Source organism: Hipposideros armiger, unplaced genomic scaffold, assembly GCF_001890085.2.
Source record: "Hipposideros armiger isolate ML-2016 unplaced genomic scaffold, ASM189008v1 scaffold_705, whole genome shotgun sequence".
Lineage (NCBI taxonomy): Eukaryota > Metazoa > Chordata > Mammalia > Chiroptera > Hipposideridae > Hipposideros > Hipposideros armiger.
The window spans coordinates 712,040-738,616 of NW_017732055.1; the positions used below are offsets into that span (position 1 = coordinate 712,040).

General features: G+C 42.5%; 1 protein-coding gene across 1 annotated transcript in view; it reads right to left on the minus strand.

Moving 5' to 3' along the window:
* Positions 1-26,157, minus strand: part of SDC2 (syndecan 2) — a 116,366-nt gene extending 90,209 nt beyond the window's left edge. The window contains exon 1 of the mRNA XM_019627080.1: positions 25,477-26,157. Within this exon, the coding sequence (XP_019482625.1) occupies positions 25,477-25,536 (60 nt within the window). The 5' untranslated portion in view covers positions 25,537-26,157. The remainder of the gene's footprint in view (positions 1-25,476) is intronic.
* Positions 26,158-26,577: the final 420 nt, after the last annotated feature.

A 26,577-nucleotide genomic window follows, 5' to 3' on the forward strand; every position in this document is an offset into this window, starting at 1 on the left:
GAAGAACAAAACGACAGCAACTTGTCTGTTCCCCTCCCCCAGTTCCCCAGCACTGTTCCCATCCCCCCAATTCCCCAATAAAAATCTTTAAAAAACAAAACAAAACAAAAAAACATTCCAGTGTATCTCAATAGAGTATCCTAAATGTAGCATTTTCTTTTAAGTTTTGCAGAAAGGATGGTGGGACACAGAAAAGGATACTTGGCTCACACTCAACATAACCTTTATAAATGAATGAAGCAATGAGAAACCCCACTATTAAAAAGGATAAAAACAGATTCCAAAACCACTTGGAATTCTAGTGAATAAGACCTTCCTCATTTTTCTCTCTCAGTCAAAACCCTCAGGTCAACAATGTTAAATAGTTCCGTTACACCAAACAAGACTACCAGCTCAATCCTTGAATTGGGCAAGAAAAGAAACCATCCATGTTCCAGTGATATCCTTGGATTTCATGGATTCTTCCCTACAAGAAATTAGCTTCCCAACCTTTAAAAGAAAAAAAAAAACAACTGGGGATCTTGTTATAACCACAAAGCAGAGAAAATTCTCAATTCCCAGCCCAGATGTGAAATAAACAGCAACACATTACTCTCAAATAACTGTGAATAGCCGTCTTCTTTGACAAAGCCTTTTGTAACCTGGACAGCCTTAGGCTCAAAGACCCCACACATGTTCCTCAGTACAGATAATGTGAGCCCACCTACATTCTCCAGACTAGAGGCCATAAATCCTCAGAGACTGTGGCACTGCTCCAGACACTGCCAGAGCTGAACAAAAGAGTTCGTTACATAAACATCCTTCTTAGCTTCCCTCCCAACACCTCTCCAATATGCCTGTTCTGCCTTTAAGAATCATAGGCAGAGCCGGCCCAGTGGCTCAGTTGGTTAAGAGTTGGCTTAAGAGCGCGAGCTCTGAGCAACAGGGCTGCTGGTTCGATTCCCACATGGGCCCGTGATGCTGCGCCCGAGCTGAGCTGTCGCTGAGCTGCCAACAGGTGGCAGGATGGCTCAGCTGGTATAACAACAAGATTGCCTGTTCGATGGTGGGCTACACCTACCCGCAACTAAGACTGAACTCGGCACCTTGAGCTGAGCTGCCACCCGGATGGCTCAGTGAATAGAGCACGCACGCTTAACAACAAGGCTTCTGGGTTCAACTCCCGCATGGGATGGTGGCTACGTCCACCCACAACTAAGATTAAACACGGCACCTTGAGCTTAGAGGCCGCAAGCTGCCGAGGGGCAGCCAGATGACGACTGGCGTCCTCCACAATGAAGACTTAAGAATAACAACTTGGCTGGTCCCCTTCCCCAATTCCCCAACACTGTTCCTCTCCCCCAATTCCCCAATAAAATCTTTAAAAAAAAAAATCATAGGTAAATTTTACTGGAATAATCTATTTACTGGTCACTGATTAAGATTTACACACTGATAAAACCCTACTGCTTGACAGAAAAATCTGAATATGCCTGGACAGTCTATAAAAGGTGGTTAACACATAACTCCAAAACACTTTTTTAAAGTCTCTTCTCTTTCAGCTCCATTTTCCAAAATATACAACTTATTGTTTATACTGATGTGAGAATCACGTCTTCAAGAATGTGATATTATATAAGACAGGTGTAACCTGGGAACGAGGAGACCAGGATTTCAGTTCTGACTGGTTCTCTTTGGGGAAGTCGCTTCACTTCTCTGAGCCTCTGCTTCCTCAAATTACAGGGCCTTAAAACGGCTCTTGCTGTTCAAAATTCGAAAACTGGGCAATCAGTTTCCTTCCTAGATTGTTCTCTCAAATCCAATCTTCAAAAGCTCCACCTTCTTTTAACCTCCACATTGTTTGGGCTTCTGCCCTTGGATGTCCAGGGGAAGAATCTTTTGTTTAAAAGACAGCCCTAAAGTTCCCCAGGGGCCCAAGGGTTACTGCAGGTCTCCCAGAGCAGGATGTGCATAATCAAACTCAGACAGCAGCTGCTGAGTTGGAGATAATCCTAAAAGGACTGCTTCAGACCTCTTTCTCTCACAGTGAAATTGCCTGGCATCAGGCCTGTTCCGGCTGTTTGGACCTTATGTTTTCGGCACATTGCAAACAACATCTTCTGTGGATTCAACTCTCAAAATGCCAATGGATTTTTCTGTTTTGCTTTTTCAAGCTGGTTCTCCAGAAGCAAATACTTAAAACATAAGCATGCACAGTGTCCACATGCTGATGGTACATAAACAGCATGGGGTGGGAAAAGAGGCTCTTTGAGAGGCAGGGATGTAGGACCCATTCACGGAATTTTTACTGCTTCTCTGTTCACTTTGTTAAACACTATTTCATGAAAAAGTAAAAGTGCGTAATGCAGCAAAAATCACCCATTTGGAAACTGCTAAATTTATGGATCACACACTAATTTCTATTCTGACCTAGTGTTTCCATGAAGTCACAACCTCTCTCTTCTTCAGTTCCATGGCCCTTTAAAGTGAAAACAATTCTACCTTGTTTTCCTGGAAACCTAATGTGACTAACAGCTTAACTTCGTAAAATGGGTTATGTTTGTAGATTCAAGAGAGCTTTTTTTACAATGTGTACTTTTAAAAGTAAAAAAAAAAAAAAATTGCCCCTACAAAGGTTTTTTGGAAGGATACTTATATCAACTATGCCGGGGCAAAAGCTATCTTGTTCCAGGAACTCCTGTGAGAAACGTGAAGATTATGTGTTATGAGAATCACTTAGTTCCAGATAACAAGTACTTACTAACACAGCCAAATTAGTGGCCAGCATAAATTATGAGAAGCTATCACTTTGTTCATATTCTACTACTACTTCTAAAAAAACATAATTAGAATTTAAGGTTTTTTTTCACATATGAAATATAACTAAGATTTTTTTCTCCCCAAATTATCTAGGGTAAAAGAGGTTAATTTTTAAGAATTTAATAATTTAATTACATATTCTCAGAAGACATCTATTTTGTTGTTTTAAAGTTTCCCAGAACACAACATCCATCCAAATCATTCTTCAAAAATACATATTCTATTTTTATACTTATTATCTAATAAATATTTATCATTTTGGAACATTTTGAAAATTTTCTCTATAATGGATGGAGCATTAAGAAACCATGGGAAGTAAACTCCACTAAAATATTGTCATACTTTAGAATTTGAGGATTTTACAAAAAGCAAGGGGAAGGGAATAACTTATAAAATCAGCTTTATGGTTTTAAAGTCTACTCTCTAGGGAATTGGAAGAGTTCTTTATAACACAAGAAAGTAGTGAGTGCCACACTTGGATTCAGCTTCCATTCATAAGAGCGTCAAAGCAAACTCACTCTCCTAACAAGGCTCCTTGTCTCTCCATCAGGTCTAGTCTTACTACAGAGGGCCACACCGGAGGCTGCCAGCTCCCCACACACCCTTGATATGGGCTTTTTTGTACTCGTTGCTTGTGCTCAAGGACTCCGCAGTGGGCAGGTCTGCATGGATATTGTTGAGTGTGGGCTGGTGTTGTATGTATGTGCTTTTGGATAGAAGACATGAAAACTCAAGCCATAGAAATCATAACGAATTAGCGAAACAAGGTAGACTTGCACACTGCCTGACTGAAAACTAAGATGGACTTCCTCCAAATGTTCCCCTTGAAGACTCTGCCAGCCTTCAGCTCAAAATTAACAGCTTAAGAGGTGAATCATATTATTCCTAATTATTATTACCACTATTTCATGCACCAGCTGTGAACAATTAAAAGCCTATATTTCTAAATTCCCATGAACCCAAGAATAAAATTCAGCTATGTATCTATACTTAACTGCTCTCAAGATAAGAAAGTCCATCTAACTATATCCATAAGGCAGAACAAGCACACAGTATCAAAGCAAAATCTTGTCTTTTCCTTATTCTATGTCATGTGTTTCATTAAAAACAACAAAATAGGGGCCAGCTGAGTGGCTCATTTAGTTAAGAGTTCGCTCTTCAAGAGTTTGAGCTCTAAGCAACAGCAGTTCGATTCCCGGCCAGAGCTGAGCAGCCACTGAGCTATCAACAGGTGGCAGGATGGCTCAGCTTAAAAATTAAAATAAAATAAGCAAGAAACCTTACAAAGAGCACATGACTAGGTGCTCCTTTTTATACCGTGAAACTAAATAATTTAAGAGAACTGGTCACTTCAATCCTACCATTTACTTGCTTGCCAACCTCTTCTCACCAGAATCAGCAGTAAAATGAGAGAATTAATAAGATATGTCTTTATTCTTTCAGTTTTGTGTGTAGATGACAAGGATATAACATGCCATTTTTAAAGGGTGGCCATGCACACAAATCACAGAATTTCAAGTTGCTTGGGAGGAAGCATTCGAGTCTAGTCAAGCTCCTTCCTTTCACAGCTGAAGAAACTCAGGCCCAAGAATCCGCATGCAAGGTGGAGGGTGTTCAGAGCTCACCAAAGTCACTTAACCAAGCTCTGACTGGCAGGGCTAGGCCAATAACAGAGAGATCGAAAATGCACTCCACTCCAAAACATTCGGTAATGCAGTCCATTCAGGAGGAAAAAAATAATAATAATAAAAACTAAGCAATCCAACTACTCTGCTACTTACTCTTTGTATCCCTAACAAGTGGGTTCAACTGAGGCTTGAGGGACCTCATGGCCAAATCTCCTGATATAGTTAATGTCTTAAATTCCTACTTTTTAATTTGTCCCATTAACTCCTTTTACGCCATTAACTCCATTAATGCCAAATAAACTCCTTTTTAATAAATTAGCAATTTCCAAATAATGTTAGGTATGTTTTGCTCCTGAGCTCAGTGTCAAATTTGGCATTTTGTAGAGAAACTCAGACCCGTAACTAAAACCATCAGAAAGGTTAGCATAGAAGTGGGGTCTACAGCAAGTCATTCCAAGCTGTGTAGTCTCTCAGCCTAAGGCAGTTATTCTGTAACTTCAGTGTTTAGACATTAAAATGCAGTAGGTGGGAACCAAGAACAGCATTTTTAACAAAACACCCCTCTCCCCCAAGATGATTCTAATACAAGCAGGGTGAGGCCAGTACTTTGCAAAGGCAAGGAGGCTCATCAGCCTGGAAAAACTCTTTCAGGCATTCCTGGGGCTAATGAGCTGTAAACTGGTGGGCGTGGCATGATCACAGGAGGGAGGTATTTTTCACCTGCCTCATAGTAATTCTTGCCAGCAATTTCATAGGCATTTGGGAGATTTTCAAATTTGAAAATTTGTGGATAGATCATGCTGAGTCAAATGTTAGCCTTTGGAAGAGGAGGTTCATCAACTCCTTGGGACCCCCAGAATACCATACATGAATTACTTGCAGCCTCATGATCTTTTCAGGATGTATTCACTTGCCCAGTTTTTAATACAACTATCAGATTCCTAGACGACAAAACCATAAGTGGCGTGAACAAACAATACAGTGAAGGTTTAAATTTTAAAAATTTATTACAGTAGAAGACATATTGCCATTAATCCCCCTCGCTTCGAACACACTTTCCGCATCATTCTTGCCACTTTCTGAAGCAGTTCTGGAAGTCCTCTTTCGTGAGTGTCTTTAGTTGCGCTGTCGTGGCTGCCTCATCCTGAATCATTTTGACTTCGGGGAAGAGCCAGGAAGTCGCAAGGTGCCAGATCCAGTAAATGAGGTGGATGAGGACACATCGCAATGTTTTTATTTGACAGAAATTTCCATCTACCAGAAGCGAAGTGTGACACAGGGCGTTGTCATGATGGAGGATGATCTCAGGCACACTTTAAAACACAGCTTCTCTGAACCGTAGCTCACACACAACTGACTGCACCGAACAAACTGAAACTTGTCACACACCGTTAATAAGTTTCGATGAGCTGCTTCCTGTATTGAAGATCCCTGCCTTTCTGTTGGATGGCACTTGGCAGCATTATTCTCCGTATATCTTGATCACAATGGAAAGGCTCCATGTCACACATCACTTCTGGTATGGCAATTTCTGTTACATATAATAAAAACGTCACAGTGTGTCCTCATCCACCTTATTCACTGGATCTGGCACCGTGCGACTTCTGGCTCTTCCCCCAAGTCAAAATGCCCATGAAAGGAAAACATTTTGAATCTATTCAGGACATCGAGGCAGCCATGACAGTATAACTGAAGACACTCACAAAAGAGGAGTTCCAGAACTGCTTCTGATAGTGGCAAGTATGATGGGGAAAGTGTTTGAAGTGAGTGGAAGTATATTGAGGGGGGATTCATGGCAATGTCTTTTACTGTAATAACTTGTTTTAATTTCAACATTTACCATTTTTATTTTTTTATCATACCTTGTATAGCCACTGTGTAATATTCAGAACTTAAAATGTAGGAAAAAAAAATCTGCTGAGAATTGTCATACACAGAACAAGGACAGCTGGCCTCCAGACCCCAGTTATTTCCTGTCTCTAACAGGTGGACAGCATTTTCCCCTACAGTGAGAACTTTCCCACCTACTCCAGCTTCTATTTCCCATACTCAAAAGCAACGTCCATCCTCCTATCTGGGAGGAGGAAACCTGAGCTACAGCAGCTAGATGGAGTTGCACCTCTGAGAGGAAATCGTTAGTCATGAAAGATGACTACATTCTAAGTGACAACTGTAACCAATTAACTTGGCTAACAAAGGGAAAGAGAGGAAAATAGCACACAATGTTAAACTGTGGATAGGAATTTAAAACATGTTATTCCAAGGCAGTAGGTAAAAGGGAGAAAAAAAAAAAGATTGCCTTAAAAAAAGAATGAGCATAGCCATTAAATAACTACAGCATGTTTGGCTGCAGGGATCAATAGGAAACAGGTTTTACAGATGGGAAACTCAAGCAAAATAGGTGGAGTGATTTGCCAGAGGTCACACATGGTTACTGGCAGGAAAAGGCCAGCCTATAAGAACCCAAGTCTCTGGCTACCAATCCAGCCTTCTCTTGCTTCACCCACATTCAAGAAGGAAACATAAAGTGCTATTTTGGCAAAAGCAAAGCGGTAGGGAAATGGTTCCTAACTCAGAGTGCTGCCCATATTTGTTTCAGTGGTGTTTTTCACAATGGTTGCTTAAGCGTCATAAAGGAAGCTTTGTGCTATATGACGCATGGGTCATGGGTGATCATGACACAGCCTTCCTGTCCTTGCCCCGTCTAAGAGCTACTTGGTGCATGTCGCAAGGTGGTGCAGAAGTGAATTCTTGGGAGAAGGCTAAGAGTATCTCGCCCCTAAACCCCTGACAGCTTCAGACAGTGCCCCCTTTCCCTTGATACTGGCTTGGAGACCCTCTGCTTCTTCGCTTCTAAAGACTATCTTCCTTCCCCTGTAAGTCCTTTGCCTTCAAGGCCACTCACTGTGACTTGAGTTTGCCTTATCTCCCAGGTACACGCCTCTCTGGCTCACATCAGACAGTCAAGCTGGCTATTCTACCTTATTAAGTACCTGTTAGGGTCACTTGAAGTATGAGGCAATGTCAAATTTCAATAGTTACACTGTCTCCTAAATTTGGCAAATAGAGGTCTTGCCATCAGTTTAATAGAAAGTTGGTTCTAGAATGTCATACTCCTTCGACCAAGGGCAAAAGGATGTCTAGTCTCAGACCAAGCTATTAGCAAAGGAAATAAAATACAGAGGGTGCCAAAAAGATGTATACACATTTTAAGAAGGGAAAACTGTATTAAAATTGTAATACTCAATATATACTGATAACAAAAATTGAATACAAATCACGTTTGACTTCTGCTGTTACAAGAGGTGCTCAAAGTGGTTACCATCAGCGTCCAGACACTTCTGATTATGACCAACTACTGCTTGAGCAACGTTGACCAAAGTATCCACTTGTATACATATTTTTTTGGCATTCCCAATATATGATAAGTTGATCAGCATTCTACTTCAAAATACTATAAGAATGATAGTATCTAAGGTTAGAAGGAAGCTGTAAAGGTCAGCTAATCTCCCAGCCTGCCCTGAATCTCCTCTAAAGGTCCCAAATAAATGGCCATCCAAATACATGTTTGCTTGCCTCCAGGCACAGCCCTCCCTGCTTCAGAAGTGTACACTCCACCTCTGACTGCCTTTTAGAAAGGTCTTCCTTTTATTCAATCAAACTCTGTCTTCTTGGAAGCTTCCATACCTTTCTTTCCTGATTGTCCAAAAGAATATAAGATGCAGGAAGAAAAAGGGTCAGATGTAAGTCATCACACTGTATCTTCCTGGTGCTTGTTAAATGATGATCCTTTTCCAGAAAATGTTTTCATGATTGTTGTTTAAATTTCCAGTAAAATAAAAACTTATCCCCTTGTATATGTAGAAGCTAAAAGAAAGTAGTTTTATATTAAATAAACTAAAAGGATCTCCTGAATGAATACTAAACACATCTGTAAAAGTTTATGGTGTGGAATTTGTTTGAATCTTCTGGGTTTTCTGTCTCTATTTATATACCTCAAGGCACAAAACAAGAGAGGCCTCGTAAAGACTCACAAGAGTAGTTAATGCCCAAGGAGAGAAACAGTAAACACCAGGAGGCATCTCACAGTGGCTCTCTTAATATTTATTAAGCGAACAATAGTGTTTTGGGTAAATCTTATTAACATAACACACAAAGTTCTGTGCAAATGAAATTTTAATTCATTTACATCAGATGTGCCTGCAATCCACATTTTTATTGAAAGGACAATAAGCATTCAGTGGAGAGGCTTGGAAATAGCACATTATTCTGAACATTATGTATTATTTTTCTATCATTTAAGGCTACAACTTTCTTAAAAAGCATTACATAGCATGCTTTTAGAATGCTCTGGTTGCATATGAAAATAAATCAACCATTTACATAATTTCTTCTAAAGTTTGTGGAAAAGATATGCAGTCTTGGAAATCACCTCAATTCCTCTGTGCAATGAGTAAGGTATAAAAAAAATGTTTATTAGAGGAAACAAACCCTTGAGAAGGAGAGGATAAACACGAGCACAATTCATTGTTTTTGTAACATTCATTGTTTGATGTACTAAAGGGCTCTATTTATACAATCTTTAGCCATCAAAGATGCAAACCGTTTCATTGAGAACATTCTGAAAAAGCATTTACCAATCTGACAAAGATAAATTTATCTTTTCCTGTATTCACATTTACCAACCATTAAAATAAGACATCAAAGGCACATTGCTACAGTCTCCTATGTTTATTAAACTCATCAAATAAATTTGTTCTTAAACGTCTTTTTTTTTTTTAATATGCTAGTAATCTTCAAATACTCCATACTAAGTTGACAGTAAATCCTCCACCATTCTTGGCTTTAGCACCTCCAAATATCAATGCACAAGAGTGAGGGTAAGCTCACTCAATACTATACGTGCTGTTTATTTTGTCATCAAATAGATATATACAGGTGTTTTCACATGGATAGAGCTTAATGCCTGAGCCCATATCCAAGATGGGTCCTCACGAGTGTGTATCCTGAGGCAAAAACTGTGTGTGTGTCAAACATCTTACCCTGGCAAAATCACATGAGGCAAAGACTGGGCTTGAAAGGGAAAAGAGAACTCACCATTGTAGTAATAGCCAGAGCACAAGTGAAGGGAGGAAAAGGTGTCTGGTTCCAACAGCATCCATTCTCCTCTCTCTACTAACAGACCCTCCACTGCTCTTTGCGAAACCAGTCCTTTCCTATCTCGATCCATGGGATTCTGGTGATACTTCCTCCACTTATAGTTCCAGGGATGATGCATATGATCCAGGCCAGGGAGGGTCAAGCTGGGCCAATCCAGAGTAAAAGAGAAGCTATACTCCAATTCTCACTAGAAGAGTTGGGGGAAAGAAGCTCTTCCTATTACAGCTGCTGAGAGATAGATTATTTGCTAATCTGGACTCGTCAGGCCCCATCTGACACCACAGAGCAAAGGGTCTCTCCTGGTTGTCATTACGTTCTAAAATCGTTCCTTCTTTAGTAATAGAACCTTCCCAGATTTTTACTGGGCAATGGCTGCCCACGTAGAGACTACATTTCCCAACCTACATTGCGCCTTGTGTGGCCATATGACTAAGTTCTGACCAGTAGGATGTAAGTGGAAATGATGTATCTATTTCCAGGCTCTGTCCTCCCCTTGACAGTTTCTCCTGGCAGGGAGACAGTAAAGGTGGAACAGCCACCTTAGAACCACAGGTAAGAGCTACATGTGAGCATGACACAGCCATCTCACCAGCCCTGTCTGTTATATCACAGGGCAATAAAACATCCATCTATTTTGAGCCACTACATTTGGGGATCTCTTTTTAACAACAGTTTAGCTGTAACTTTGATTAGTATGAAGTCTGGGAGTGAATCTAACAAGAGAAAGTTACTTTGAAAGATATGTGAAACGCAAGGCCTGATAACATTACTTAAGCCTCTTGATGCGGCCAGGCCTGAAGACAGAATTACTCCTGGACTTCGCTATGTGAGCCAAAATTTTCCGTTTCATTGCTTACACCAGTCTGAGTTGGGATTTTTGTTACTTGCCCCAGAAAGTGTCTTAACTGTTATTACTTACTTGGTGATGGCTTATGGGCTATTGTTACACCTAATAGTCCTGGGTCCTTTTGAGCAGAAGCTATTGGAGCCATCCATTTTCTCCCAATGGCTGCTTCCCTGAGTCACCACCAGGCAGAAGCCAAAGCAACTCTTCTGCATCCTCACGAACTTTAAAATTTAGGGCATTCTAAAAAACTGACTTCTATAGGGAAAGTCACTATTTCTATAAACTAGTATTTCACAAACTTGAATATGCTTATGAGTCACTGGGAGTCTTGTTAAAATGCAAACTACAATTTAGTAATCTCAGGTGGGGCTCAAGATTCTGTATTTCTAATGAGTCCCCAGGTGATGCGCCTGCTGCTGGGCTGGTGCCCACATTTTGAGTAGCAAGGTCCTAAGCAGCAAGTTTAAGTAGCAAGGTCCTGCAAGCCTGGCTGCACATTGGAATCACCAAGGCAGCTTAAAAATAAATACTGATATCTGGGCCCCACAACCAGGGGCTTTCATTTAATAGTGCCTGTGCAGTCAGGGATGTGAGCCGCAGCTCAGTTCTCAAACTCCAGCATGTAACAGACTCTCCCAGAAGGCTTTCTAAAATTCAGACTGCTGAGCCCCACCTCCAGAGTTTCTGATTTGCTTGGTCTGGAGGCCCAGAACTCTGCATTTATAGAACGCTCCCAGCTGATGCACATGCTGCTGATCTGTCCACACTTTGAGAACCACAGACTAATACTAGAGTTAATGACTCTGGTAACAGATCTCAATTTCTACTGAAAACAAACCCTTCATCTGCAAATTGTATCATGCTGACTCTCTGGCACATCTAGCAGTCAGAGCACACTGAGAGGAAGGAGCAGAGTTCACATGTCCACTAAGGTGAGTGTGCATGCACGCTCAGTGCTTTTTAAAGACACATTTATCCCTATCATCGCTGAAATTAAGAACAGTCATGTTGAATTTTATTCTAGATATTACAGAATTATTGGGATTAAAAGCTATGAATCATAGCAGATGGCTCATTTTAACAGCTTGCTCAGAATAATCCTTCTTCCAACTCTATTGTAGGACAGATACATATTGAGTGGCAGCTTCTAAAGCAGCAGCTCTCAACCTGTGGGTCGCGACCCCTTTGGGGGTCGAACGACCCTTTCACAGGGGTCACCTAAGACCATTGGAAAACAAAAAGATATTTACATTACGATTCATAACAGTAGCAAAATTACAGTTATAGAGTAGCAACGAAAATAATTTTATGGTTGGGGGTCACCCAACATGAGGAACTGTATTAAGGGGTCGCGGCATTAGGAAGGTTGAGAACTGCTGTTCTAAAGGGTCAGCATTTTAATGTTATCCAGCAGAGCAATTGGTAAAGGCTTTGAGAACTCTAGAATTCTTAAATGAAGTTTTTTTCCGAGTCAATTAAAGATACCCCCTTTTATTTAAGGGATGGAAAATTGTGTTTCTGAGTTGAGTGAGGACAAACATGCTCCCAAATTAGATATCTGAACAAAGTAAACCATGAATAGATTAGATAATGGGCTGCTGCTTTTTTACAGAAGCAAGAACTAAAGACAACTCAGATGCCTTATTCACAGGACAGCCTAAGGCACTCTCTTGCCTTCTTCAACCGAAAACAGTCTAGTTCACGGAATTAATTTGACCTGAATCAGGTCCAAGCAGCTGAAGTACAGTTAGAATAAGAGGACCATCATTAAGAGGCGCGTGTGGGGCCTATACATGATCAGAAAAGTCCTAGAATACATTCCCAATCAGTAAAACACACAACCTCTGTTCAAAAATGAGCTTAGGAAAATCTAATAAGCTGGCCAAACATGCTTTTCTGCAGCTAGGCCAGTAAGACAAGCATCTTTTGTTCCACTAAGGAAAGGTTTCCTTTGGAAAAGGAATTATTTCAATGTTTTTAAAGACATCCTCAGATAGACTTAACTTATACATATACGTACTCTTTTGTCTAAAGAGCTCTCAAATGCATCATCATCCGCAAACATAACTATCAAAAAAGTATGAGCCAGCACAAAAAGATGTTGAAGAGAAGGGGAGAAAAGGAAGAAGCTGGAAATGAGCAAGCATTTCCCAATTCTGCTCAGTGCGGAGGGTGACGAGCAGATCAGTGCTGTGAGCCATTGCACGCCATGTGGTAGTCGTCAGCAGCAGAGAACACGGTGTAAGATGACGAAATCTGGCCTGCTAGACTTCCCTCCTAAGCTGGAGAAGACCAAGAAAGGCATTTCGAGCAGTGGTTCTCAAACCTTCTGGAAGTTAGAATCACCTGGGGTGCTTTTACAAACAGCTGGGGCGCAGCCCCATAGATTCTGATTTCATTGGTCCTAGGTGGGCACACATAGCGTTTAGAAACTCCCCTGGTGAGTTTAAAATGCAGACAGGGTTGACAACCACTGATTGAGAACATGCCCTTCACTATCCAGATGAGATCTAAGACCCAGAGAGGCTAAAATGGCTCCTCTTTCCAGCAAAACACAACAGACACGAAAAGGAAAGAAAGAAGAGGAAAAAATTCAGCCTCTCCTTCTGTCTTTCCTATCTGATCAGTGGCCCGTCATTCTTTCTCAGTCTCAGGTTCAAAAGCTCAAGAAAGGTCGTTTCTTCCTTGATCAGCCCATCTAATGAGCCATCCACTGCACTCCAACTTAACATTGAGGCTGGGGCTGACTTCACAGAGGGCATTCTTCTAAATCGTTGTCATGCAGTAACTCATTAATTCACAGCATCTCTACTGTGGCTACTGTGACTAAGCTCCATTTTACAGATGAGAAAACTGACAGACTGAGTAACCCGCCCAAAGTCATACACGTACCTGCAGAGCTGGGATTTACAGAGATTCCCATTAATTCTCCTCCCTAGTTCTCGCATTACCAGACTGAAGCTTGTGGAGAGGAACCATCAGGTAATATGCTATACGTTGTAAAGAAATCAGAATATGGTGACCCATTAGGCCAACCAATGCAAATAAGGGTCTGACACTTCACGACTCGGGACTGCACCCACTAGACTACATTAAAAAGTGGTTATACATTTAAATACTTTCATTGCTCTCTTGATAGATTATAGTATCATGTTAGGACTATTTAAAGCTACAAAAGCTGAGGATCTAACCTCTGCTGGGTCACAAGCAGCCTTGTAGTAGTACCGCCTCGCAGTTACAGGACAGTTACAGACATTGAATGGAGAGTATCCATCATAGTTCAAAGCAAAGCAGCCGATCAGGGTAGTAGTAATTTTTAATATTATTGGCTTTTAATAAATTCATTTCTTAAAAATATCATCCCAAAGACCCATTTTCTGAAAACCTGTGACTCAACTATATGAATACAAAAGCAGCATTCAATAAAAAATAAAATGTTAGGGGGAAACACGAACCTACATCCAACATTGGCAGAAAGCACTAAGCGACAAAGGGCTTTTACCTGAGCCATTCGTGCCTCACTCTTTTCCTGGAAGGCATTGACATATTTGTAGTATAAAAATCCAAGGAATGTTCTTCTTCCCTCAACCTACAAGAGCAGCTATTTCCCCCCAATGAAGTGCGGTATTAATTCATGAGGATTTTGCTTCTAGTTTTGACTCTTATCTCCAGGAAGCTTTTCTCTCCTTTTCTGCCCACAGGTCTCCAGAATCTTCCCAAGATTTACAAATCCACTTTACTTCAGTCCCTTGACCTCTTGGGGTCTTCCAAACCCCCAGTGCCCTCAGTTCTCCTCCCCTCATCAGCCAAAAGGTACACAGACCCAAAAAAAGGCGTTAGCTGGAGCAAAACTGAGGAATTCTCTAAATATCACCTTAAGTTATTCACTTTGCAAAAAACACTGATACAGAGGCAGTAACATATAGTGTATGTTCCATTTGTATTTCATTTATTCATCAAACATGTGCCCAAAGTAAGTTGATTCAGTGTTAATCATTAATGTGGGAAATGAGGAGGAAGAAGGAGCCAGAAGGGAACGTTTTATAGTAAGAAAAACATACTAACAAGTCAGATGGCCAAGGCCCGACCTATATCTCTACCACTAACTATGCACTCTCGGACAAATCACTTAAACCTCTCTAACTATGTTTCCTTTTAAGAGTCAATCCCAGCTCTCAAATCCATTGTTTCATATTGCAAAAGCAGAATCCCAAAGAGTATAATGAGAATCATCCCAACACTTTTACACCTCTTTCATTCATCAACTAAGAGTATTTGATCTTAACACATAATATAAGGTCCAGCTCTAACCTTTAAGAGTCCAAAGCTTATAGAGTATGGACAATCAAACTGGTGAAATGTAAAGTTTCTTTCTCCCCCGATATAAACATCATTATATTACTCAGGTTCTAAATAATTTCTTGCTCATTGTACATTTGAATACTCAGAAGTCTTTCCTTGGAGAGCAGGTGGAGAAAAATATGAAAATCAAGTGTCTTCAAGTCATCAAATAGAATTCTGATTTTTCTCCAACACACTTTTGACACTTCAGGGAAGGTTTTGTTTTTGTTTTTCTGGGAAAGCAGTGACTTCTCTTCTACAAGAGGCTCTTATCCTTCTCAATTGTACTTCTTTGGCAGTTTTGATTGCTACATATGTCTAACTAGATGCAGACAAAAACAAACTGATGCATATTTTACAGATAATGCATATGTTAAATACAGGCCCAACCCATCTTCAATTACCCTAAATAATCAAAAGGTAGATAATATTGCTTGAAAGAAGGCATCATGTCATAATTTCTTTTTAACTTGCAAGACCAACAAAGAGCTATGCCCTTGGTAAGTGTGTAGTAACATGAGTTAACTATTAACTGACTGACTTAGCAAACCTAAAACTTCATTTACTAACTCATCAGGGCAATCACAAAATCTAATCAAATCTAATGTAATCAAATAAAATACCATTCTTAATCTAAATGAGTTCAGAAGTGGAACATGAATAAAGTTAAGACTTCAAATCATTAGTAAAATTAACAGACAAATCAGTGTTTACAATGTAAGGTTCCCATTTGACCTTCTTTAAGCATTTTACAATCCCAAGTAATACATTAGATTCTGAAGTCTTAACTAAATTTCCAACTTGTATACAAGTCTGTCCTGAGCTTTAGCTGAATGTAACTTAGCTCCCTTAAACTATGAATAACTGCATTGCTTTTCTGATGTTGAAACTTGGATGATGGAGGAAAGAAAAGTATAATTCAGCATCACACCGGGTCTGGTAAAAAATAAATTGATCATAAATTTGTGAAAATATACGTCCTTTGATGTCAAGAGTCAGAATGCAAGTGAGAAACAAGAAACATGCATACATATTTATGCATATGTAATATATCCCGGAATCACCAAACTTAAAGCTAGAAGAGAAACACATGTATTTACAACACCTACTAGGGGTCAGGTTTTGTTTTAGAAGTTTTGAGTCATTATTGATGCTAATCTTCAAAATAACCAAAAAGCAAGTTATTATAACCCCCAGTTTAACACTGAAAAAACAAACTCAGAGATGATACACTTCCCCAAGGACACGTGGCTTTTAGGTGATAATACCAGAAACCGAGCCTCAATACACCCGATTCCAAAGCCTGCAATTATCTTAATTTGGGAGAGCACACAACTGAACCTTGGCAATGCTAGAACACAACTTCATATGAATTAAAATCTGTATAGGTTGTGACACATACTTTACTGCACTGTCACACACCTGTCACCCATGTAACTGGAGACTGTTGCCTAACAACTCAGTAAACAGTGGCCTTCTGGTTCCTAAACAAGTCAAGTGAATTGAGCCATCAGCACAGGTGTACTAACCCTAATATAGTAAACCTTCAGTTAACCAGAAATTAGAGACCCTTGTATGTATTAACGTCTTTATAAACTTTTACCAGATGCTTTTCTGCATCTGTTGAAATGATCAAATTGTTGCCTCCCTTAAACTTCATCGTAGCTGCATTGCTTTTCTGATGCTATTAAAGCATTCCTCGGAAAAACCCTAATTGGGCTCATCATTAGCTGCTGTACTTAGTTTGATAATATTCTATTCAACATTTTGGCATCTATGATCCTAAGTGAAATTGACCTGCAGATTAGTTTCCATGTATTGTCCTTGTCTGGTTTGAACACAGAGTAATGCTCATTTCATAAAATGAAAAAGAACAGCCTTCTGTCATTCTCTAAGCTCTGGAACAAAAATTCATTTAGTATCTGTTCCTTGAAGGACCTGCAGAACTTACTTGTAAAACCTTCTAGGTCTGGTGCTATTTTGTTAATTGAAATTTTCGCTGAGATCATCGTAAATTCACATGAAGTTGTAAGAAATACTACAGAGAATCTCTTCTGTCCTTTACCCAATTTCCCCCGATGATAACGTTTTATAAAACTATAGTAAATATCACAAGGATATTGACATTCATACAATCCATCAATCTTATTCAGATTTCCCTGGTTTTTATATATCCAGCTTTTTTGTCTACTACAAACAGTTTCCAAGTTATAAACATTCTTCAAATACATTTTAATGGCTGTATAATATTTCATGTATAAATTAGAATCTTTTATTTAACCATTCCTTTATTACTATACACTCAGGCTGCTTCCACTTTTTAACTTTTGTAAATAAGGCTTCAATAAATACATTTACCCCGCTATGGTTATTTCCTTTGGATAGATTTGTAGAGGTAAATTAACTGGAAAAGGTGGGCTGTTCACATCTTACCACTTACAGATTCACCCAGGCCCTGTAAGGAACCATTCATGGGACAAAATTAATAAATGGTATATTCTCTTACATCACCCACATTTAGAGAAAAGCTGAGGACAAGCATATCCCCAATACCTCAACACAGAGCTGGGCCACCCGAGGTCAGGGAAGAGAGCCCCAGTATGAAAAAACAGGCTGTATCATGCATATCCTAGGCCACCCTCTGGGCTGGAGCTAATGAGAGGAACCCATTTAGTATGCCAATGCCCCACTCTTTATGGAGGCAGAAAACCAGGAATTAGAAAAACAGTAACGAACATTGACACACAGCACTGAAACTCTGTGTTAGAAATTCCTACCTATTTTGTCTCACATCATCCTAAGAACCTATTGTAGGATATTCCATTTTACAGATGAGAAAACAGAGAAAATTTATTACAGTAAAAGACACATTGCCATTAACCCCCTTCAAAATACTTCCCCTCGATTCCAACACATTCATCCCATCACTCTTGCCACTTTCTGAAGCAGTTCTGGAAGTCCTCTTTCGTGAGTGTCTTTTGTTGCACTGTCGTGGCTGCCTCAATGTCCCATATCATTTTGACTTTGGGGAAGAGCCAGAAGTCGCGAGGTGCCAGATCCGGTGAGTAAGGCGGATAAGGACACACTGTAATGTTTTTATTTGACAGAAATTGCCATATACCAGAAGCAGTGTGTGACACGGAGCGTTGTCATGATGGAGGATGATTTACGGCACTCTTTAAAACACACCTTCTCCTATTGTAGCTCACACCTGACTGACTGCACCAAACAAGTTGAAACTTGTCACACACTGTTACTAAGGTTCAACATGCCACTTCCCATATTGAAGATCCCCGTATTTCTGTTGGATGGCTCTTGGCAGCAGCATTCACCATATTTTGTGATCACAATGTGTGTCACACATTGCTTCTAGTACAGCAACTTCTGTCAAATAAAAATGTTACGGTGTGTCCTCATCCACTTTATTCACTGGATCTGACACCTTGCGACTTCTGGCTCTTTCCCAAAGTCAAAATGACCATGAAAAGAAAACATTTCGAATCAATTCAGGACATCAAGGCAGCCACAACAGTGTAACTAAAGACATTCATGAAAAAGGACTTCCAGAACTGCTTCAGAACATGGCAAGAATGATGGGATAAATGTGTTTGAAGCCGGGGGGAGGGGGGGGAGGTATTTTGAGGGGGATTAATGGCAATATGTCTTTTACTGTAATACATTTTTTATTTAAACATTCACCATATTTTTTTATCACACCTTGTATATGAGAAAACGCTAGACATTAGATCATGAACATCCAGAGTGATGTATATAATCCTAGTACACGTGGATACTCAGTTCAACTTAACTGATTACCACCAGCTATTAGAAATGACTTACTTTTAATTTAATTAATGTGAATAAATTCCTTGCTTCAATAATAAAATAGTAAGTATTTGGCAGAAGCTTAATAATTAGTTATTGATTAGGTTAACCATATAATTTCTCTACTCACACCCTGAAACATTACACACACAAAAATAAATATTAGACAGAAAGTTCCTCTAGTTCATGCCATCATTTTATAGATGAAGAAGTTGAGGTCCCAGAGGGATTAAGATAGTTAATTACATGTGTGCAAAACCTCACTTTTGCCCTAAAATTGCACATTTATTTTTATGGTCTTTACAGTTAATAATAAATCACACAAAAATACATAAATTTAACTTTTACTCATATTTTGGTAAGAACTTGAAAAAAATCACTTTACTTGGTATCTTGTTCCATGTGTCATTCTTATCACGGGACTCAATTCTATTACTTGCTCCTGCTCCTTAAATGTCAGCACTAGTTGTATTTACTATACCTGTATCACCATAAGAAAAGAAACATCCAAATGCTTTGTAAAGGGCACATTTACTGCATCTTTGTGACATTTCTCACAAAACAGAGTCAACAGCAGAGGAAAGAAATGTGAAAACATCTTTGTCTTCAATAAATTTTTATATAGTTTGGAGTCCAAGACCACGAACTGGCTCTTACATCACCAACTGCATACCAGTGGGCCTCACTCTGCTGATACGAAATTCAAATGGGAAATCTCCAAAGATTTTCAGGCTTCTCCCCTTCTTCTAGCCCTGCCAATCCTTTGAGATACTCCAGAAAAACATTCACAATTCTATTTCAACAGTGTTCTTTCCTATTCACAAGTAGTCACCCCTCTAGCCTTGTTGCTAAAGCTAATGCTGCCCTAGAAACAGACTTGTCAAAACCCAGTGGAGATTTTTAACAGTAAAATCTGAAGCTCAAATTGCTAAAAGGAGAAATTTCATGCATGTCTATCCTTAAAAAAAAAACAACTCCCTTTCTTGGCCCCCAGCTCCCCAGCACTCCCTCACCACCCCTGCCACCTCATTCTAGACGGCCAGTGGCACTCTACCATGCAATGCACATGGAACTCTCTCCTTCCTACATGCTGGAATCTGAACCCAGTCAAAGGAAGCATGAGTGTCCACTGACAAGATGCGGAACTTGACATCAACGGCTTGTTTCTTCTTCACACCAAAACTGCAGTGTTGATGAAGCAGGTCTAGAGAATCAAAACTGGCAAACTAGCCCAGGTCCACCCCCCAGCTGCTGGAGTCAGTTGACCCCAGGCCGCACTGCCTTCAGGGACCAGGGGGAAGGAAACCCGGCAGCGGCAGTAGCGACCAACCCTGACTGTCCTGGCCACCAGGGGCACCTGCAGTGAAACACACAGCGTCAATAGATGTTTACCTCAGGGGTCAAAGGTGTGGAAACAAGGGCCTTCCCCTCAAATGGCACCAACATCTCTAGAATGTCAGAGTGCTGAGAGGCCTGAAGAACATCTTAGGGCCGGCCGAGTGGCGCGTTGGTTAAGAACTGGCTTGGGATGCCAGAGGGCCCCTGTTCGGATCCCACATATGAGGGCCAGTGACACTGCCCTCTGCAGCTAAGATGGTGAATGGTAGCTCGACCTGGGGCTGGGCTGCCGGGGGTTGCCAGCGACGGCGTAGGCTGCAGCTCCTGCTGCAGTGGGTTGCCATGGGCTACCATGTGTAGCCAGCAGCCAGCGTGAGCGGCCGTCCAGAGGCCGGCAACTGATCTGCCTCACCCGGGAAGAGCGTAATGATGGTGCCAATTTGGGCCAGTGAAGCAACGTCCTCCACAACTAGACTGGAGAACGAAAGGACAGCAACTTGTCTGTTCCCCCTCCCCCAATTCCCCAGTGCTGTTCCCCTCCCTCAACTCCCCAATAAAATCTTTATAAAAAAAGAACATCTTAAATGGCTCCCTAGTTTCATAGCCAAGAAAACAGAGGCTGAGAAAGAAACGGAAGAAAGGAAACACTAGTACCTCTGTGCCTCAAGCACCATTCCTAGGCCCCCTCAATTTTATGCTCACAACAGTCATGTTATAAAGGCATTCTTAGGTCCAATTTATACACGAATTTGTGTGTAGTTTTTTAAGTGACTCGGAGTTTAACATGTCCAAGTCCTACTATACTGAGTAAGTGGCAAAGTATCAGCATCTGAACCCAGACTTGCATACCTCCCAAGCCCTTTGCGCTTGATCCTAGCCCCCAGGATCACAGAGCTTTTTACTGCTGGAAGCCTTGGGCCTTAAACAGAATTGCATGGAATCAGGGGTAATGTATGTGACCCAGACCAGTGGTTCCCACATGTGAATGATTCATTAGAATCATCTGAGATGCTTCATAAAAATACAGACAGCTCTGCCTCCCCCTTTTAGGTTTCTGATTGTGTAGATCTGAGAGGAGGCCCTGAAATCTGCATTTTTACATACTTCCAGTGATTCTGATGATCAGTCTGCCTCACTATTTACAGCAAAATAAAAACAGGGGCTGCATCGGTCATGTAAGGCAATTTGGAGCTTGGATTGGAATCAACAGAATTTGAAAGGAGAAACACTGAGGAGGTGGTGTCCTAGGAGTGTTCACAACAGTGAGACTGGGGGTGGGGGGCAAGCCCGGACACGTGACAGAGGAATCAAGGCAGGAGACTCGGGAAGGAGCAATATTATGGAGCACCTTATAAATCTAGCAGAGATATTGAGGCTCCACCCATGAGAATAAGGAAGTGCAGAGTTTGTGGAGCATGGGCAACACAATCAAAGCGATACAGGATAAATCAAACAGCAGGTGAGCATCTGGGCCAGGAAGGGTAACTATAAGGGTGTTGGCATGGAGGCATGAGCTGGCCAGGCCCCAAGAAAGAAAAAACAGGACAGAAAAGCTATCTGGATCACTAGAATGTGAGCTCCCAAAAGACAAGAGGGGCTTGGCTGCCTTGCTCACTGCTTCATCCTGAGCACTTAGTAGATGCTGAATGAATATTTGTGGAATGAACAACACATAGGTGGGTTTAGAAGTCAGGGAAGACAAATGAGTCAAGGACGTCTTCAACATTCAAATCCAAAGGACTAGAATGAAGAGATGGTACTGGCACAGTTGATTTTAAGAAGTTAAATAAGAGTAGCTTCTATATCAGCAAAAGCTCGTCTTCATTACTTCTTGCTTTTCTTTAAAACTTTATTTGGCTTCTGATCCATTCAAGAAGTAGGTGATTTTGAGATACTGGAATGTACTGTTGACAGGTGGCATGAATAGTTAGTCTTCTGTTTTGGGAATAAAGAAATGATGGGTGAGATCTTCTAGTTTGATTTTTAGAAATGGAGGAGGTGCAGTCTCATGAGAATCTAAACTCAGATGAAATTCCTCACATGACCTCCTGGATCACTGCCAGCTGACATGCCAAAAGCACAGTAGCTTGACCAGACTCCCTATAAAGTTAAATGACAGAGGCGGGCCGGGCTCTGGGGGGCTGGGTCAGCCTCAGGGGCCTTGACAACTTAAGGAGACCCCAGGAGACTTGCAGCTGGCCAGTTAGGTCTCTGGGGGACTTGGGAGAAGTGAGAACTAGTCCCACCCAGGGAAAAAACTAGATGATCCTTTGAAATCCTTTCCAAACTAATGATTATTCAAGGCACCATTTGAGTAATCATGTTACACAGTCTTTCGAAAGGCGAGCACCATCAAAACCATACCAGGTCCCAGAAGTAAGAGTTGGAGGGCATACTCAAATTCCTCTCAGGACACCCATCTTCGGGCAAGCCTGATCTTATAAGATCTTTCCTTCTTAAATAACATCTACCTACTGCTAATATCCAACTAACAGAGAAAGAGCCCTTGTTTCTATGAAATTCCCTAGCAAAAGTAATTTGTTTCATTACTCGAACAGCCAAAATATATTTTTTTAGAGAACTGCAAAAGGTTATATGGTTCCATTTTATTTTTCCTTCTAATGCAAACTTTCCAAAGCCTGCCTTTCATAACACACTGAGAGGTAATGCATGGGTCGAAATGACTTGACAGTTTCTTTTAATTTACACACATCTAAGCATGTGTATAAATTCCACTAGTTCAAACGCTTCCTTTTCTTAAACATATTTCCAGTTCAAATTATGCATTTATAGCAGCCTGCGCTATATTATTCCTAAAGCTAAACAGTCATGTGAAAACAGAGAAACAGCAGCATATCACTACCGCCACACGCAGTCTTTCCCCTTGCATGGCGTTCCCACAGTGAAAGTCCTAACCTGCCGGTGGAAAGTATGAATGCATCACCCTGAACAGGCTGTCCCTGCTGTCTCTAGCGTCCATAAAGGAAGGGCCACCAGTACTTCTTCAGACATCTTTGAGCCTTGATTCCTGAGAATCTTTTTTTTTCCCCCTTGAACTTAGTCTAAAATAAAAAATTCACTAACTGCAGATGTTTTTCCTTTCTTCCTTTTAAAGAGAGACTTTAAGCTCAGACCATGACTACATCTAATTCCCAGGCAACAGTAAGCAGTTTTCAAATTAAAATGCAAAGTACTGGAAATAATGTGCTATCATGACTAAATGTTTAAAAATTATGTCTTTCAACTTTGCATACATTTATGCTGCTACACATGAAACAAATAAAAACTGAAAAGTAATTTATATGGACTATTAGCCATCCTGGGGTTTAAAACAGCTTCTGTTGGGAACCACTGACTCATTGCCTAACAAAGACTCTGCTAGAGTCTCCAAGTTGACATTTTAAAAATATCTAATCACCCTTTTGGATGATATTCCAATTACTGGAAACAGTATCTACTAAGCGAAGCAGCTCACTCAGAAAGCATCCAATTCTGATTGGAAATGAGAAATATTAGAACCCCAAAGACACAGAATTGGGGGAAAGGTGCCACTGGGGAGGACACTATAGTTCAGCCAAAAAGCTTCCTTAAGGAGCAGTACTGTCCCATTGATGCAACAACCCAGAGAGGCAGAAGATAACATTCTTTTTCTAGAATCCCCAAATAGTAACATTTCTTAGGAAACGCTGAACAAGTCTCAGTAAAAAAAAGAAAAAAGAAAAAAAAAGGACCTCCTTAACCCTGTACAGCTTTTTAGGCAGGCCTCTCTTAAAAACCTTTAGATGGAATTCTCCCTTTGCCCTGTTTTGCAACAAGATGAGCACTTAGGATTTTCTGAAATAGGCAGAATCTCCCCCCTTTTTGTGTACAAAAGCCAAAGTGCATCACTGGCTGGGAGAGGACCAATCCCAACGGATTCAAGATCACTTGCCAAAGAAAAATAATACTTATAAGGCTCAGAGTTCTGTTTTACAGCCAGAGCGCCCCAACACTCATCTGTACAGTGTGCAAGGCTACGTGCTCTCCAATCCCCTGTCATGTTTGGGGACCTGCAAGCCCACACAGAGGCTCCCACGCTGATGAAAAATGTCCATCTGCTGCTCAGTGCCAAAGAGGTTTCCCAATCCTAAATTGCCACAACTCAAAAAAAAAGAAAGAAAGAAGGGGGGAAGTAACACTCCAAAGGTCCAAAGGGAAGGGGGAAAACTCACAAAACCACCCGTAAAGATGACATTATTTATCTTCGAAGAGACATTTCAGTTAATTAGAAACAGACAAGGTATCAGGTGGCAAAGGGAGGAGATATGGAGAACTAGAAGGAACAGAAACAGCTGCACTCCCTAATCCAGGCCTCAGACCGCACTGAGGCTGCAGACGGAATCGGGGGTCCTTGGGCTTCCACCTCGCTAGACAAAGCTCGGGGCTTCCAAGTAGGAACCTTCACAGACCAGGGGAAGCCCAGGAGGCAGTTCCCATTAGAGGGCGCTCTTCGGGCGACATAGCGAAACAAGCTCCAGCCCTCGAAACCCACCCAAAAGAGGGGAAACCAGATTCCCACTGCTGGAAACCTGCAACCTGCCCGGGCGGTTCAAGACTCCTCTCAGCCTCGGGTGCGCCCCAGCCAGGACCCGCGACAGCGAGCATGGCGGGCTGGAAGATTTGGTCCCCGAGCTGCCAGGCGACCCGATGTCACACGCAGCCCGCCTCGCCCTGCGTGCTGCACGCCAATGCAATCCGTATTAAAATGTCCTCCTGCCCCTGAGGGTCCGCGCCTGCCGTTCTCCGCTCCTCACGGAGCAGGGGGGTCGCTGCAAGACCGGAATTCCAGCAGCCGGCACCCCAGCATTTTCCGGCCATTCCGCTCCCCCCCACCCCCCGCCCGCGGGACCGTGGACTGCACCTCGGCGGGTAATGTTTCCACGTAGTGTCTGCTCCGTCGCACCAGCTACGGGGAACGTCAAACAAAAGAACTTTTGCAAACTTTCCCCTCTCGACACTCGCGGGTTGCTTAAATCAGGGCCCCATCTCCCCAGAGCTTGCATTCAATTGAGTAGGAAAGCTAGCATGGGAACATGGTGTGCGGAGGAAGGGACCTCAAAGTTTACAGGTCGCCCCGGGTCTCGGGGAGCGCGCGGAGGGGACCCCTTCCCTCGCGAGCCCTATGCGGGCTCCCATCTCGGCCACCCTTTCCCCTCCGTCCTTCCCCCAGCAACACAGCAAGACCCTCCCATGGGGAAGAAGCTGGGAGCGATTTCGGGGCCTCTGCAGTTTGACAAAACTGCGATTCTCGCGCCCTCATCCCCAGGGATCTCGGGTCAACTCCGGCGAGAGGCGCTTTTCTGCGGGAAGGGAAGGTGGAAACGGATGGAGGAGAGAGCGCGTTTGTCCCAGTAGCTCCCGGGGGACGAGCGCCGCATCTGGTGGTGTGGGGCGGTGGGAACCCCCAGGTGGCGCTCCCCGATTCCCGCGGGCGCTGCGGACTCCGCTCGGCCTCCAGGACCCTAAACGGCGCTTGCGACCCTCGCCTGGCCTACTCACCGACTCCGCCGACACACAGGCCACCAAGCCCAAGGTAAGCAGGATCCAAGCGCGCCGCATATTCCCCCGAGAACCGGCTGCTCCCTGCCGCCGCTTGCAACCAGGGTGAAACGAAGCCTCTTGCCCAGCGCCCGGCGCAGCCCGCGCAGAGGGACTTAGAGCAGAGCAGCCGCAGCGACCTCGCCTCGGGCTCGGAGGCACTCGTTGCTTCCTCCTGTGCCTGCTCCCGGGTCCTCGACTGCGCCCCGAGAACGCGGCGCCTCCTCACTTGTTGGTTTCTGCACTCTTGACGCCGAGCTGTTGCTCGGGGGAGGCTGCTCTCCGAATCGCTTCTTGCTCGGCTGTTGTTTTACTCCTCCGCGAACTCCTTCCCCGTGTCGCGGCTCAGCTTCTGATTTGGGGGAATAAATGAGATGGCTTGGAATGTCGCTGCAACTCAAGTTTGCGGGCAGAGCGGTGCAGGCGCGCTGCGCGCGGCAGGAGCTCCGGGAGTATCTGGAGAGACGCGCGGCCGTGCTGCTAGTGGCTCAGCCGCTGCGCCCCTCCTTCCGGGCCGCCGCCTCCCTCGCGGGGTCCTCCTCCTCTCCTCCTCTCCTCCAGCTCCCTCCCTCCTTGCCACTCTGCCTCCCTCCGGAGCTGGCTTCTCCAGGCTTCTCCGGGCGTCTAGGAAAGAGGCAGCAAGCAGGGTGACTCCCGGCTAAACCCGGGAGAAATTCCTACGGGATTACTCCCCGATTGGCAGCTCCGCGGACCAGTGGGCGCCGGCGGCCGGGCGCCGCGGCTGCTCTGGGTCGGCTCGTCAGCAGTCGGTAGTCCAGTGCTCCTTCATTTTCTCTCTCCCTTTCCCCCCTTCTCTTCCACTTTTCCTCTCTCCTCCTCCATGCTCTTTTCTTCTCTATTTTCTTTTCGCTTTCTTTCTTTTTTTTTTTTCCTCCGGAAAAAGATCGGTGAAACAACGAGAGATGCATTTAGCTTTTCTGACTGTGAGCATTAGACCTCTGGAAAGAAGCTGCTTTGAGAGTTGGAAAAACACAAAGTTTTCAGATGCCTTCAAGCAGTGTTCACAAATCTCCAATTCATGAAACCTGTATTTTAAAAGAG